The sequence below is a fragment of the Malurus melanocephalus genome, unplaced genomic scaffold, assembly GCF_030028575.1.
Source record: "Malurus melanocephalus ecotype Western Australia unplaced genomic scaffold, MMel_1.1 scaffold_0, whole genome shotgun sequence".
Classification (NCBI taxonomy): Eukaryota; Metazoa; Chordata; class Aves; order Passeriformes; family Maluridae; genus Malurus; species Malurus melanocephalus.
Genome location: NW_026623232.1, coordinates 5,139,132 through 5,153,777, shown reverse-complemented (window position 1 = coordinate 5,153,777; position 14,646 = coordinate 5,139,132). Strand labels below are relative to the sequence as shown.

The following is a 14,646-nucleotide window of genomic DNA, read 5'->3' as shown; positions in this document are numbered from 1 at the left end:
GAGCCGGAAGCGCACGGGGCCGGCCCAACCTCCCGGAACGAGGGGAGCGCGGCCGGGGGGCGGGGCCACGGCGAGAAGGGGCGGGGCCATGTCGAGAGGGGGCGGGGCTGTGGCGAGAGGGGGCGGAGCCACGGCGGGAGGGGGCGGGGCTGTGCGGCCGGGACAGCCGGGAACGGGGTGTTGGATTAATATTCCCGCGTATTACCATATCTGTAATAACGTATGGATTAATACATTATATGTAATATAGTACACGTATATTACATATTCTTATGTATAGATCACACATATGTAAATATCTATGTATTACATATATTTATATAAGCACACCTATATGTATATGTATATGTAGGTGTTATTATATGTAATAATATATGTATATGTTTTACATTTATTATTTACTGTGCTTTACAAAGAGGGCTGTTTCAATATGCTCTTCTTTGAAGCAGCCCCGGGTTGCTGCAGGGCAGCTGTACCCGTGGTTTTCCTGCTCGCCTTGGCAAGCCTTGGGGCTGAGCTCCTGTGGAATGATATTGCCCCGAGCAGCAGCCTGTGGGATGTTGCATGGTTAGAAATGGGCAATGAGGTCATCTCACCATGGTAGAAAGGAAAATGAGTCCATAAGTAAGCCCTGTTCTTCTGTGTGCTCTGCACGTTAAAAATGTTAGAGAATCCCCCAGCTACATTATTTTTTTCTGCCTGCTTCCAGGTGGGAAAACACAGGTAGAAGAAAACCCAAGGAATCTATTTACAGATTSTGAGAACTAGCCTGGAAAGGTTATAAAGGGCTGTCTGGCATCCAGGCATCTCTCAAGGAGCCAAGTCTGGATTATGCACATGTGCTTAATTTAGCCACTACTTAATAATATATGAATGGTAAACTGCAAGCTTCAAAATATAAGATCATTTTCAAACGAAAGAGGTTGAATAAAAAGCAACAGGGAATAGTCTCTGAGGCTTTGAGGATGAGCTGACTGCTCCAATAAAATGTAGCCAAGCCAGAAAGGCTCTCTGCCAGGGATTTCTTTGTGATCTTTCGAAGACTAATATCCTTGAACAATACTGATAACCTGATGTCAATCGCTTTTAACCACAGCCTTCTGCCTATCCAATGAACACACTAAACATTGCCATGCTCAGTAAGCATGAGCATGCAAAGCAGATGAAGTCCCAGGAGTGGCATTCATGGCTAGACTTTGTCCACCCACCACAGCTCCTGCATCAGGAGAATTGTCTGACAATCCCACATGCTGCCRGGGCAGGTAGGTTTGTCCTGGGGCTGGGGTCAGGATGTGTTCAGCTGGGAGGGATGCCAGCTCTGCTGGCACTGTCTCTAAAGCATCCTGTGACAAGCAAGGGACTCTGTTTTACTGGTCTTCCTGTGTTGTCCCGTCTCCTGGCCATGTCCTATGCTGCAGACCTCCAGGCCAGCTAAAATGCCTTCATGCACCCATGGTGGGGGATGTTGGAAATCCCTGGGCACTTTCCATGGAAGATGGGTAGCTGGTGGGATCTGGACCAGCTCCTTGTCTGGAGCACTGCTTGTCAGCCTGGTGTATTTGCATGTCTCACTGACYATTCACCATCCTGGGTCCTGAATGGGGTTTCCAGGCCAAATTCTAGGAGAAAATTGCTCTTCTGGGCCTCTGCCCACTCGGGCAGCCAGCAGCTCGGCACCTGACAGCCCTTGCCTATCTGACTCCAGGGGCTACGATCGTGGAAGACAGCAGGGAAGGTGGCTGGAAGCTGATGTTGGACCTGACCTCCTGGATGTCCATCTGCATATTCAGAAGTCGTTCCCAGCTGGTTGGCTGCCTCCGGCCTCCCCACTCCCTCTTTAAAGGCCCTGAGCGCAGCGGGAGGAYGCGCCGGCGCTGCCTCTGCGGCATCCCGCATTCCCGGAGCCCGCCCGCGGGATCGCGCTCCCCGCGCCCCGGGGACAGAGGGATGCGGCGGCTGGGGATGGCTCTGGGGGGAATGGCAGTGCTGGAAGGACGGCAGGCTGCTCCGTGCACGGCTGTCCCATCGAGGAGAACCTGAGGAGCCCATGTGGGGTGGCTCCAGTTTTGGAGAAGGCACACTGACCTTCTGAGCATCTTTGTTTCATTCCTGTCTTTCTCTTCAGGTAAGAGGCGTCTCGGCTGCTTTTTATTGTTCTAGAAGGTGGCACTAGTGAAAGATGGTAGTAAAAGTAGGAACCAAAGCACTCACCTCTCAACTTGGTGGGGAAAGAGTTTGCTTAGGGCAGCATCTCCTGGTCCTGTGGCACTGGGGACACTGTGAAGAGGACCCAGGGCCACCRAGAGCGAGCTGCCATGGTCTGGGACCACAGGCTCTGCTCCCTCACTTCAAATTTCCACATGTAAGACGGTGGTGCTGGAAACCTGAAGCAAGTGGAGGTTGCCTTGCYAGCTCTGCGTTGATCTGCTTACAATGGGTGTATCACCCAGTTTCTGGGGGGCTGCCAAGCCTCAGAACAGGGGCAGGTAAGCTCCAGACCTTGCTGTTGAGAACAGCAGACCAGAGAAATTGTGAGCAAGTGTCAAAATGAATTATTTCTGTAAAAAAATGAGTGAGTTTAGATGACCGGCTGTCTTGTGCCCACACCATTGCAGAAAGGATTAAGGGTGGATGGAATCTGTGACTGCAATATGTTTGCTGTGGGACTTCAGGGGATGCACATGGCAGGCTAAGAGGCAATGGTGAAGCTTCTGACACAAGGGCAAGGCCTGATGTTGAGAGGTGCTGGCACCCTGACCTTGTGCTGGCTGTGGATAAACTGAGCAGTTTGAAAGACCCCACRGCAAACTATCAGGAAAATGAAACYCTAATGRTCAGGTGGGGAGACAACACAGGAGATCAACAAGTGGCGTCAGATAATCCAGAAAATACTTGTTTTGTCAAGATTAGAGCTCTGCAAAAAAGTAGAGTTCTCCCAGACACCTGCCTGGAATTCAGGGATTTCTGATTAAAGGTAACCAGCTAAAAACCACTGAGAAGAAACCCATTTTCTACCCTGCCCGGAGGACTCTGTGTGGAGCAAACAGTTACAGGGACAGGAGACTGATGGTGTCGAAAATGATCAGGCATTTCTGGAAATAGCAAAAGAATCTCAGTCTTCAAAGGAGTCAGGGAAAGATAAGAGCTGTCCYAGTTTAGTGGTGCAAAGCTACTGCTAATTAATGTGGATGTGGAAGAGACATCCTACAGGGATAGTTACTGTGTAATTGCCCAGGATACAATGTTTTACACCTTTTGCAAAGCTGTCCAAGCGAGGGGATGAGTGGAGGGGGTGGATCCCTGCTTGGAGTCAGCATGACAATTTTAAGCCTCGGGCTGCTGGCTCAGTATTTTTTCTCTTCCCTCGTAATCCCCGCCCTCATTCCTTTCATTAGGTGTTTTGCCAAGCACTTAGGAGCCCCGTGTTGTGTTAGCCTGAACACCTCGGTGTGTCCCACTCACAGCAGTCACACTGCACTTTTACCCTCTTTGTGCCCTTCCACCAGCCCTGGGGGCTCTGCTGGTGGSTGCTGGGGCTGGCAGCAGCCGGCAGCATCCATGGCCTATCCTGCTGTGTGCTGTGAATATCTTCACCAGGCATGCAGCAGCTGTTGTGGGCTCTGCCAGCACCCAGGAGCACCCAAACCCACCCCTTTGCCCGTGTGTGTGTGTGGCAGAGGGCTGTGCCTGATGCTCACTGTCCCCGTGGCCGAGCCCCCAGGCCCAGAGGGCACTGTCCCCAAACGCCTCTGGTGCAGACACAGCTGGTGGTGTGGGAGGTTTGTGCCACCAGGCACAGCCAGGGCCCAAAGCAGATGAAATGTGCTCTGGGCACCATGAATGCCTGGCTGGTAGGTGTGAGCTGTGGCAGTGCCCGGGGTGTTGCTGCTGTTGTGTGACACCCAACAGTCTGCTCACAGGTTTGGCAGTGCCTGGAGGTTTCTGCCTGGGTCATTCCATGGTGAAATAGTCTCTGCAGGGATGCCGTGGAAATCTGGGAGGAAAAATCTCTGTCCATGTGCTTGGAAAACTGCTGTATGAGGTCCTTTTTCTTGTTCTTTCTCCAGTTCCRCACCGCTACCAGGCTGAAACATCAAACATCTGGGAAACCTGCCAGTCTGTCCAGGCAGGAAGAAGATACGATGGACAGCAGGACTGGCTTTGAGCAGGACAGAGACTGTGCCACTTCAGGGCATGGTCAGGGGCTGAAATTGGAGCCCTGTTTCCAGACTGACTCTCTCTTGCCTTCCCCTGACACAACTCTGATACCACAGCTCCTCAGCCACCCCATGGCTGGCAGGAGCCCGGATCCCACCATCCTTTTCCCTTCCTCTCAGACAGTGGCCCTGCCTCTTGACTACAAATGTTGTGCACGTCCTGGAGAAGAAGCGCAAGGCCTGGCTTTCCCCATGACCCATGGCCCGGCTCCTGTGCCCTGTGCTGATGGGGACCAGCTCTCCAAGCAGCACCCACGGGACCAGCTGTCTGACCAGCACCTACGAGCCAAGCGGGCCAGGGTGGAGAGCATCATCCAGGGCATGAGCCTTCCACTAACCCCTCAGGCATTTGACATGAGCCTGAGGGCAGCTTTTAGGCATGAGAGGGACAGGGGTGGTGAGGTACCCCGGGAGAGCAAGGGGAAGCTGAGGGTGCCTCAGCAGGGCGTGGGGACAGCTGGACAAGTGGCTCCCACAGGGGACAGCTCCCATGCCAAGGGCTGCCAGCAGCTGAAAGAGCAGCTCTGCTTTTTAGAGCAGCAGCTGARGTGGCTTCAGGAGAAGTTTTACCAGGTCTGTGACTCTGAGGATGCTTCCCAAACCCAGGAAGATTCCGAGAAAGTGCAGTTACTACCTGGAAAGACTGGAGGCAGACGGAACAAGGACAGTGCCACTGCCACCAGCAACCCATGCAAAGTGCCTCTCAGGAGGAGCACCCTGGAGGTGCATGGGCTGGAGGAAGCTGAGGACAGAGGTGACACAGGTGGCCTGCCCTCAGCAGTGAGGGTCCTCTCACAGGCACTGAAGCACGAGCTGGCTGTGGTGACATCCCAGGTAGTGGACTCTGTCCTGAAGACTGTCTGGCCAAAGGCAGGCAGCCACATCCAGAAGCAGCACCACAGCCTCCCGGTGCCAGGGCCAGTTGCCAGGAGACAGAATTCTGCTGGTGGGAAATGCAGAAAGTCACTTGCTAAGCCATCTCCCATGAATGCACCAGGCTCGCTGGGCTCACCCCAGGCTGAGGTCCTGCCAAGAGCTTTGGAGAAGAGCCTGGGCTCTTATGCTGGCTCCTTCAGCTCAAAGGGGGTCAGAAAATCCTCTCAGCTACCCAGTATGGGTTATTCAGTGGGCACAGCCACCCCTGACCAGGACAGCCAGCTSCTGAGCCAGCTGTTGGGCTATGGCCAGCACAGCCTCTGGGGCAGCGACTCTCGTGAGAACACATCTGCTCTGGAGAGGGGTTGTCCAGAACCACTCAATTTGCACTGGGGAAATGTCAAACTGAGGTCATCGATTGTGAGACAGCAGCAGCAGCATCCCCTGCCCCTGAGCCCTTCTGACATGGAGAGCCTGGCACTGTCAGCTGACAGGGACRGCCGCAGCGAGCAGCCAGCTGCGATGGACCGAGTGCCCTTTGCCTCGACCCATATATCCTTTGGGGGCAGCTRGAGGTCCCTGGGGAATGTGCTCCCCTTGTCCTCTGGAGCCACAGCTTGGCACTGCCCCTGCCRGTCTCTGTAAGGCCAAGGTCCCTCCATAGGGGGCTAAAAAGGTGTGGGCAGGAAAGGGATCTTAAGCCATGGAGAGGCATTGCTGCTCCTCATGGAGTGTAGCTGTGGGTATAAGTCAGCAGCTACCAAGCCTGCTCTTCAACCATACTGGGGATCCTGTCATCCTAATCCAGGAACAGGTGTCCCATGGAAGTTCCAGTTCTCACCAGACTCTGAAGAGGTGGGGGGAGGATTAGCTTCCTCAGGGATGCTGAAGGGAAGTATCAGTGGCTGTTTAGCCAGGGATGAACCCCTTCTGCCCCACTGACAGGCATGGTGAGGGGTTATCGTGGGCACTGGCCATGTGTGTGTCAGGGCTGGTGCGCAGGGACATGCTGAGCTCACAGTTTGCTACGTGGAGGCTTTCCTTGACCCCAAGGCAGATGCAGGAGGTGCTGACCCCTGGACACCTGAAGAAGGCCAAGCTGATGTTTTTCTTCACCCGCTACCCCAGCTCCACTCTGCTGAAGAGCTACTTCCTCGATGTGCAGGTAAAAGAGAAGCTGCAGGAGCTGGTGCTGGGCCAGGCTGCCGTGTGGTGTGGCAGCTAGCCTGCCTCCCTGGGGAACCATGAGGAAAGGGCTGCTCTTGTGTGCTCCTGCCTTGCTGGCAGGAGATGGGGACAGCACCTATGTCAGGTCTTCACTCTGTGCAGTTGAGGTATTCAGATTAAAGTACATGAATGGGCCCGACCACTGCAGGGCAGCTGAGATCCAAACCTCAGCATGGAAAGCACCACAGACACCCCCAAATCACAGTCCCAGCTCGTGCTCTTGCAGCCTTGGGGCAGGGCTGGGTTTGGGCCAGTCCAGCAGGGCATGGCTGGGTTTCTGGGGGCTCGGGGGCACCATAACACCGTCCTCTGGCTCTCCCCCTCCAGTTCAGCCGCTGCATCACCTCCCAGCTCATCAAGTGGTTCAGCAACTTCCGTGAGTTTTACTACATCCAGGTGGAGAAGTTTGCCCGGCAGGCCCTGCTGGAGGGTGTTGTGGATCCTTGCACCCTCCAGGTCTCCCGGGACTCGGAGCTCTTCCGTGCCCTCAACATGCACTATAACAAGGGGAATGACTTCGAGGTGAGGAGGGGGATCTGGAGGAAGAGGGTGGTGGAATTTTCAGTGGTAATGAGGAACCAGGGRCACGGTGGTGTCACTGGGGGATGCCTGTCTTGCTGCAGGTGCCAGGGCGGTTCCTGGAGGTGGCCAGCCTGACACTGCAGGAGTTCTTCAGTGCCGTCAGGGCAGGCAAGGATGCTGATCCCTCCTGGAAGAAACCCATTTATAAAATCATTTCCAAACTGGACAGTGACATCCCAGAAGGGTTCAAAGCTGCCAGCTGCTCCCAGGAACTGCTCCACAGCTAAGTCTTCGTGAAAGCAGCCCTGGGTCCTGTGTGCAGCCACCATGTGCTCAGCACATCATGGGGACCCTGTACATCATCTGTTATTTGTGGTATTCTCTCTCTTTGAGGGCCATGGCCTCATGGAAAGAGGCTCTTTGGGTGAGGCCTATCACTTGCCTCATATGCTGAGATTTTATGCTGTGTATTTTATTCTGCTTCTTAAAGTTGGTGGGGACCCACAGAAGGGAGGAACAGCAATGAGGCCAGCAGTCTGGAGCCTGAGAAGTTGCCCTGGCTCAGCTATCCCCATGACCCTGGGGAGCTGAGCCGCCTTCATTCTCTCTTCTGGAGGTCACAAACCAGGGCAAACAGCCTTGCTGTTTATAAAACAGGCAGAGGTCCTAGTAGTGGGCAAAGTTTCCTTGGCGCAGCAGAGCAGCGGACGTGCCCAGTCCAATGGAATCACTGAGTTCCTGTCCAGACACAACACGCCAGTGTCCAAAGAAAACAGCTGGCGAATTCCAGCATTTCAAGCACCCCATGGGGATAGCTGTCCGTGTCTGGGATATGTCAAAACGGTGTTTGTTGTAGCCAGCAGGAATAACACCCTCCTGTACCTTCCCCGTGCTGTTAGCCAAGACCCCCCGTGCAGCTGCGTGCTGCACCAAGCAGGGCTGTGCGCCCCAGCAGTGTTTCTGGGATGCTGGAGGAGCACAGGGTGCACAGCCAGTGCTGCTTGGCACTCCAAACAGCCTTCCTCAGCCCATCACCTGGGAGGACAGCTCCACATTAAACACCCTCCCRTGTCCCCTCACATCTCGCTCCTGAAGGCAAAACTGCCTCAAGCATCTCAGCTCTGCAACCTGTCTTTGGTGAAAGAGGAGCATGTTTTTGGGATCCATCAATCCTGGTGGGTTTAACCCAAGCTGGGGAAGAGCTGGGCCCTGACATCTACAGCCCCAGTGCTGTAAGGACTGTAAAGTCAGGTTTCTTTACCCTGTGACTCAGACTCTTTGGCTGCTTTTTACCTGATGGAGCATGGTGAAGCGTTTTGTGTTACAGGATCTCTAATCCTGACAGAGGTGGGAGTGGATAGGAAAAGGGTGAAGAGAGGGAGGTCCTGACAGAGGCAAGGCAGGAGGGCACTGGGAGGGAAGTGATGAGCAACAACATGCCCATGCAAAACCCTCAGGGAGAAGAAGATTGGSAGAAGGCCAAGATGTGGGGTGTGTTGTGTCAGCTGGTACTAGAGCTCAGCAAGTGACTCATGAGAAGAAAATCACAGCTCCAGCATCAGATAAGTGCATGGGGTGGTCCACAGCCAATGAATCTGTAGGGGTAAGGAAGCATGTGGTAACATCAGGACACAGTGGGGAGCTCTGAAACAGGGGCAGCTTGACAGTGGTTCCCCACATTGCAAGTGTAGCYATCCAGATTTCTCGCTTCTGTTTGTATGTTTATTTCTCAAAGTTTGTATGTTTTACAACCCCAAGACCAAATTTACTTGACCCCCTTTTAAATAAACACATTGTTTAAGTTATCAGTTTATATCCCTATAGACTTATTTGATAACCTATGTTTTAAAGATTTATCTTGGGAATTTCTTGCTTTTTGCTGGGAAAAATAACACTGCAGCAAAAGGGCAGTCCTTCCACCAGCATCTCTGTGGGGCCAAGCAGCCCCCACTAACCAACATCTGCTCCTTTACACCTGCCCCTCACCCCATGCCTCATGTCAGTCTGGTCTGAAGAACAACTCATGAGGATCAGGAATAGGGGGGAGCTGGAGGCAGATGGAGACATATCCCAAAGCTCCAGGGTCCTGGACTCAAATGTGCAACATCTGGTAAGTGCTGCTGTWGGTACCATGAATGGCACTGTGCCATTCCTGCAGGCAGTAATGAAGAGCTTAAGTAATGCTTTGGGTAGGCAAAACCAAAGGTGCTGGAAAGGGAAATGATGGCCTGGCTCAGGGAAGGGTCAGTAAATTTATCTGTTCATAGCTAAATAATGAGGGAACATAAGGCACAGGTTAACTGGAGGCATCCTGCTGAAACAAAGCCTTTTTCCACAGGCTTCCTGGTGGGAAAAAAAAAGTTTCTTGCTTCCTGTGGTAGCATGTAAGTTCATGAGTGCCAGTAAAGCAGCAGGTGAAGCTCTGAGGACAAGGCAGAGCCCCAAATYACAGTCATGCAGTGGCTGAGGTTGTAGGGGATGTCTGGAGATGATCTTGTCCAATCCCCTGCTCTGGCAGAGCCACCAAGAGCTGGGCACCCAGGACCACTTCAGAGGGGTTYAAAGTATCTCCAAAGAAGAAGGGACTCTACAACCTGATCATTAATGAAGAGATTCAATAGGATTAGATCAAGTATTTGAAGCAGTATTTTTGCTCCAGTGGTTGCCATATAATTACTTGGAAGTGGGAACTGAAAGAGCAGTGTATTATATGGGTTTTTTGTGAAATATGGGCCACTATGACCACAACAAACAGCATCTGGCAACAATTATCCTCTGTTTGTGATGAGGCTTCATTATTTGTATCCATGGGTTCAATTCTGCCCAGACAGATTTTCCATTTGACAAAGACCCAAACCAAACCAAAAAATCCCTAAGTAAAACAAAACCAAACAAAAGAAAAACCCCCAAACCCCCAGAAAAAAAAAAGAAAAAAACCCAAAACCAACCTAAAAAACCCAAACAAAAAACAATCCACCCAAATAAACAAACAAACAAACAAAAAAAAAAAAAAAAAAAACCAAAACCCCAAAAAAAAAAACCTCCCCAAGAAAAAAAACCAAAACCAAAACCAAAACCAAGCCCAACCCCCCCCCCCCCCAAGGCCCCCGAGAAGGGCTAGAGAGACTCTGCAAAGGACCCAAGATCACAGGGCACCTGTATTGGCTGGCATCTTCTCTGGCAGCTTTTTAGGTCTTGCCYACCTTCAGCCAAGTTTGTCAGAGACCACGGAAGTGTTAGAGATGCAGAGGTAGAATCCACCCACCTTTGTGTCAGCCTATGGTCCTTCTGCAAGCAGAGATCCTGTCTGGGGAGCCTGGGGCACAGCTGCCTCCTCCAGGGCCACTTGTCCTTTTGGAAGCAAGGGGGTTGCACTCAGGCAGGCACAACTCTGCTGCTGAATCAAAGCCTTGTGCTTCTGTGAGAGCCTTGGAATGCAGCAGCCAGCTGAGAAAGAAGGAATTCACACTGCCTTCCCTCCTATCCAGGTCCTAGAATCACTGACATGGCAAAGGCAGAACATCTGCTGGGAGGTGGGGAGAGCTGGAGTTAGTCTAGGGGCAGTGGAGCCTGAAGTGTGAGGGAAATAGGGTGTGAACTCCACACTGTCCATTCACTAGTGGRGTTCTGCAGGTCTCTGTCTTAGGCCCAGTTCTCTTCAACACCTTCATTAACAACTTAGACTCAGGACCTAAAGGAACACTAAGTTTGCCAATGTCAACTCCCTTGAGGGCAGAGAGGTCCTGCAGAGAGAGCTTTACAAATCAGAGATGGGCAACCACTGACCATATGAAGCTGAACAAGGGCAAGTGCCGGATTCTGCCCCTGGGMTGGGGCAACCCTGGATGCRTGTCTTCAACATCCCCAGAARGCTAAGTGGAGAGGCAGGAACTGATTTCTTCTCTCTGGTGACCAGTGACAGGACTTGAGGAAATGGCATAAAGCTGAGTCAGAGGAGGTTTAATTTAGATATCAGGAAAAGATTTTTCACTCAGAGGGTGGTYGGGCACTGGAACAGGCTCCCCAGGGAAGTGGTCACAGCACCAAGCTTGACAGAGCTCAAGAATTACTTGAACAGTGCCCTCAGACACATGGTGTGACTCTTGGAGTGTCTTGTGCAGAGACAGAYATTGAATGTCAGTGATCCTGATGAGTCCTTTCCAACTCAGCATATTCTACAACTCTACCAAATTAAGGTTTCACTGTTTGTGCTGTGCAGGGTATGGTGTGTAATTTCATTTATGTTCTAGCYGTACCCAAGACCTAGAAGCTAGCTTTCAAACAAAGCCCCATGGGTGCCCATCATAGAGAGATTTCYACTGTCAAAGCGGGTCTGCTTGGAAAGCTGGGGGCAGAAGGGAAAGCCCACACAGACACTGTGGTCATGACTACCAGGCTTGGGTGAGCTCTTGCTTCACCATTTTCCACTAATTAACCAAGGAAGCCATTTGGGTAGTGCAGTCACTACTGCTGACTGAGTTTCATCTTTAAATAATAAAATCGTTCCTTCCTTCTATCCGAATTTCTGCAGTATATGAAAAAGCCCACAGGCACATACAGCTATCTCCTGTGGGGACAATTCCTCGAGACTATCCTTAAACATTTCCAATTGCTTTCACAGACWGTCCACAACACACCCAGTCCACACAGCAATACAGAAGCAAAGACTGCTAAATATTTAGAATCACTGATTCTTGCCTCCAGGCTGCAGCTGCCAAAAGAGGGAGACGCGACCACAGTGACTAAGCTGGCAAAGGCCCTAGAGCTCTTATGTACTCCTCTACGTTAATACTTACCATAAGAGCCCTTATTACTAATGTATAGCTAATTAGAGCTTGCAGAAGTTCCTAGTGAATGTTCGCCCYGTGTGCCAAAATAGCTTGAGGGAAACCAACAATAAAASATAACTGGTTTTCCTTTTCTTYTTTTAATGACTTGGACCTGTCTACAGTGACTGAACGAGCCCTAAAAGTTCCCAGCTAAGACAAATGTTCTTGAGGGTGCCCTTCCCACAAATACACATCTCAGATGCTTATTTGGCATCAGGGCAGCTCTCCGTGTAAGCATCCCTTAGTGGGCCAGTGGCCCATGTTCACGAAAATTCAGTATTTGCTGTCCTATTATATGCATTGGAAGGACAGATTAATCCACGTAACTGTACAATTGCTACATCTGAGAGATCCAACACCACTTTTCATCTGGGGAAGACAGCTCTTGCTCTGCCCCTTGTGCACAGAGCTGCCCTGTGCTGTGCACGCAGCACTACTGTGGGAGAAGGTGAAGCGATGCACGGAGAGGCTGTGGAGAGCAGTCTCAAGGAGAAAACAGGCTGTGGGCTCACCCAGGACAGACTGCTATGTCTAGCTGACAGCAARAGCTTTTTCCCTTTGCACACCAAGAAATACTGTATTAATGTGAACCATGGACCAGGAGAAGAGAATTGGGGCTGTGCCAGGTGGCAGCTTCAAGGCAGCAGTCAGGTGGGCTGTTCTCCCTTGAGTTACTCAATGAAAAGCCCTGTTTTGATGAGCCAGCAGGAATGGAGCTGCATAGCCAGGGCTGCACCCCCATGTTCCAGGGTGCCSTGGCTCACCAGCCTGCTCTAGCAGCTCAGGCACAAGCACAAAAGCTCAGGTGCAGAGATAAACACGGTGGAAAAGGGAGATTGGGAGCTCTGCCAAGACAAGACAGCACAAGCGGGTGCACTGTGATGGGAGGCCATCGTGGAGCCCCAGGGCTTTTGAGGGAGATCCTCTGATCAAGGGTACACAAAGCAGAGAGATCATAGTCAGCCTCTGCTGGAAGCTGTCTCCACCACCCAAATCCCAGAGGTTGGTGCTTGTCTTGGGTGTGTGTGTGTGTGTGTGTGTGTGTGTGTGTGTGTGTGTGTAGCTGGGGTGGGAGAAGATGACAGGAAAGCTGCCAGAGAAAAAGCACGTGTCCATGGGTAAACACCAAACCAATAAATCCATTTCTAAAAGCAGGCTTGCAGAGAATGTTTGAGAATGGCTATTCAAATAAAGCCAGGGAGGGCAATGCACAGGTCTTAAGGAAAAGTACATTTAGGTCAGCACTCAACACGTGTGAGGATACAGTTCATATTCATGTACTAATTCCTTCTTTTCTAACTGTACAGGCTGCCGAGTGACAGGTGAAGTCCTATGTCACTAAGTCCCATGATCAATATTTTTTTTCTTCTGGCAACATACAAACATTAGAAAGACCTCCTTTTGAGATGGCTTTTTGCATTTTTACAGCAAGCAATCCCACCTACAATCACCTTCTCCAGTATTTCTAYAGGTTTCCCACATTTAGTCATGTTTGTTAGCATTAGGCTTTTGATTAAAAGTTCAGAGGGTAATTTTCATTTTATGTACAAGGGTTAAACACTGTTCTTGTTTTTGCTAATCCAGTAAAACAGGCACTACAGATTAACTACTAAGCAACTCTTAATGATACAGYATAAAGTCCAACTGGCATGAGCTGAATGTGGCAGTTTCCCTCCTGGTGTTTATTGCTTTCTCACTAGTTGTACTACTAGATTTAAAAGGACCATTTTTTAAAAGTGCCACTCTGTACCCAACAGTATCAACCTTCTTGTCTTGCTGCAATCATGGAAAATAAGCAGCTAAAAGTAAGTGGTGAACTGAAGAGAGTATGAAAAATATAGAGGAAAGAACCTGAAACTTCAAGGAAGATATTTTACTGGATTTCCCAGAGCACATTTGTGTCATCCACAGCTTTACACAAAGAAATTATAAAAAATACTTTGTATTATTTTGAAAAAGCTAAATATCTGACAACATGTATGCATATAAACATATTTATACATCTCAATATAAATCCTCTCATTTGGTTCTCAGAGAACAAGCACAGAATATTCAACAGTTTAAGTTAATTGTTTTTCATTTCTAGTGTCCAAGTCTGCAAGAAACAATAACTATAAGGAGAACATTAAAAAACAGCAAGAATTCRTGCTAAAGGGAAAAGTAAGGCCAGCCCTATGCACCTCTGTCTACTGAGTCCCTATGATTTGCAATGCAACCTATGTTCAAATAGGAAAAAAAGGCTGTTTTTTGATACAACACTTTAGGAATAGTACCTGTAGTAACAAAAAGATAATGCTGTAAAATGGTATTTTTAAAAACCAGAGTGCTTGCCCCTCTTGGGCAATTATAAAGCAGAATTATCATCTGTTCATGTTTCTCAATGTTCCAGGCTGCAGCTGTGAGCCCAGAGATTTTTCAGTTTGTTGTTTCTTTTGTGGAAGGCTGTGCCCATAAAATGTCATTTCCTTCCGAGCATGGAATACCAGATGCTTTTTACTTGGTGSTGGACTCTTCAAATAGCCTCTGGGCAGAACACAAGCTCCAGTGCAGCACCCGCAGTCACCGCTGCAGTCAGAGCTTCAYTGTGTTTTGTTCCGTGACTTCAAACAAACCATTTTTTTTCTGCAGCTATCTAACCCCTGAGCTTCAAAGCATTCTCACCTCCATTTCTGACTAAAATTTTAATAAGAAATGTTATCCAAAAACCATGGCAATTTTTGCAGGAACTGGACGCATCAGGAAGAAACACCATCTCAGTAATGGTCCAGCAGTGAGCATTCATGGTACAGGTTCTTGACTGTAATAAAGCTGTAACAAACCAGGCCAAGGTAGGAGTGTTTGCTCTGGTGACAAATGTTCTGTTTCAAGAACTTCATGGAACTTTGATTATTTATTGAAATGTAAAGAAGTGACAATACCATACTCACCCAYATGTCACCACTGAACTGGAGACACATCCAATAACAGTCTGATGT

At 50.0% G+C, this 14,646-nt stretch overlaps 1 protein-coding gene across 1 annotated transcript; it reads left to right on the top strand.

Annotated features, from left to right (window-relative positions):
• The first annotated feature begins 2,433 nt into the window (after window positions 1–2,433).
• On the top strand, window positions 2,434–7,129 carry PROX2 (prospero homeobox 2). Its single transcript, XM_057385739.1, has 5 exons — window positions 2,434–2,486; window positions 3,980–5,668; window positions 6,147–6,258; window positions 6,648–6,842; window positions 6,944–7,129. The coding sequence occupies exons 1-5, from the start codon at window positions 2,434–2,436 to the stop codon at window positions 7,127–7,129; spliced, it is 2,235 nt and encodes a 744-aa protein (XP_057241722.1).
• The last annotated feature ends 7,517 nt before the right edge of the window (window positions 7,130–14,646 follow it).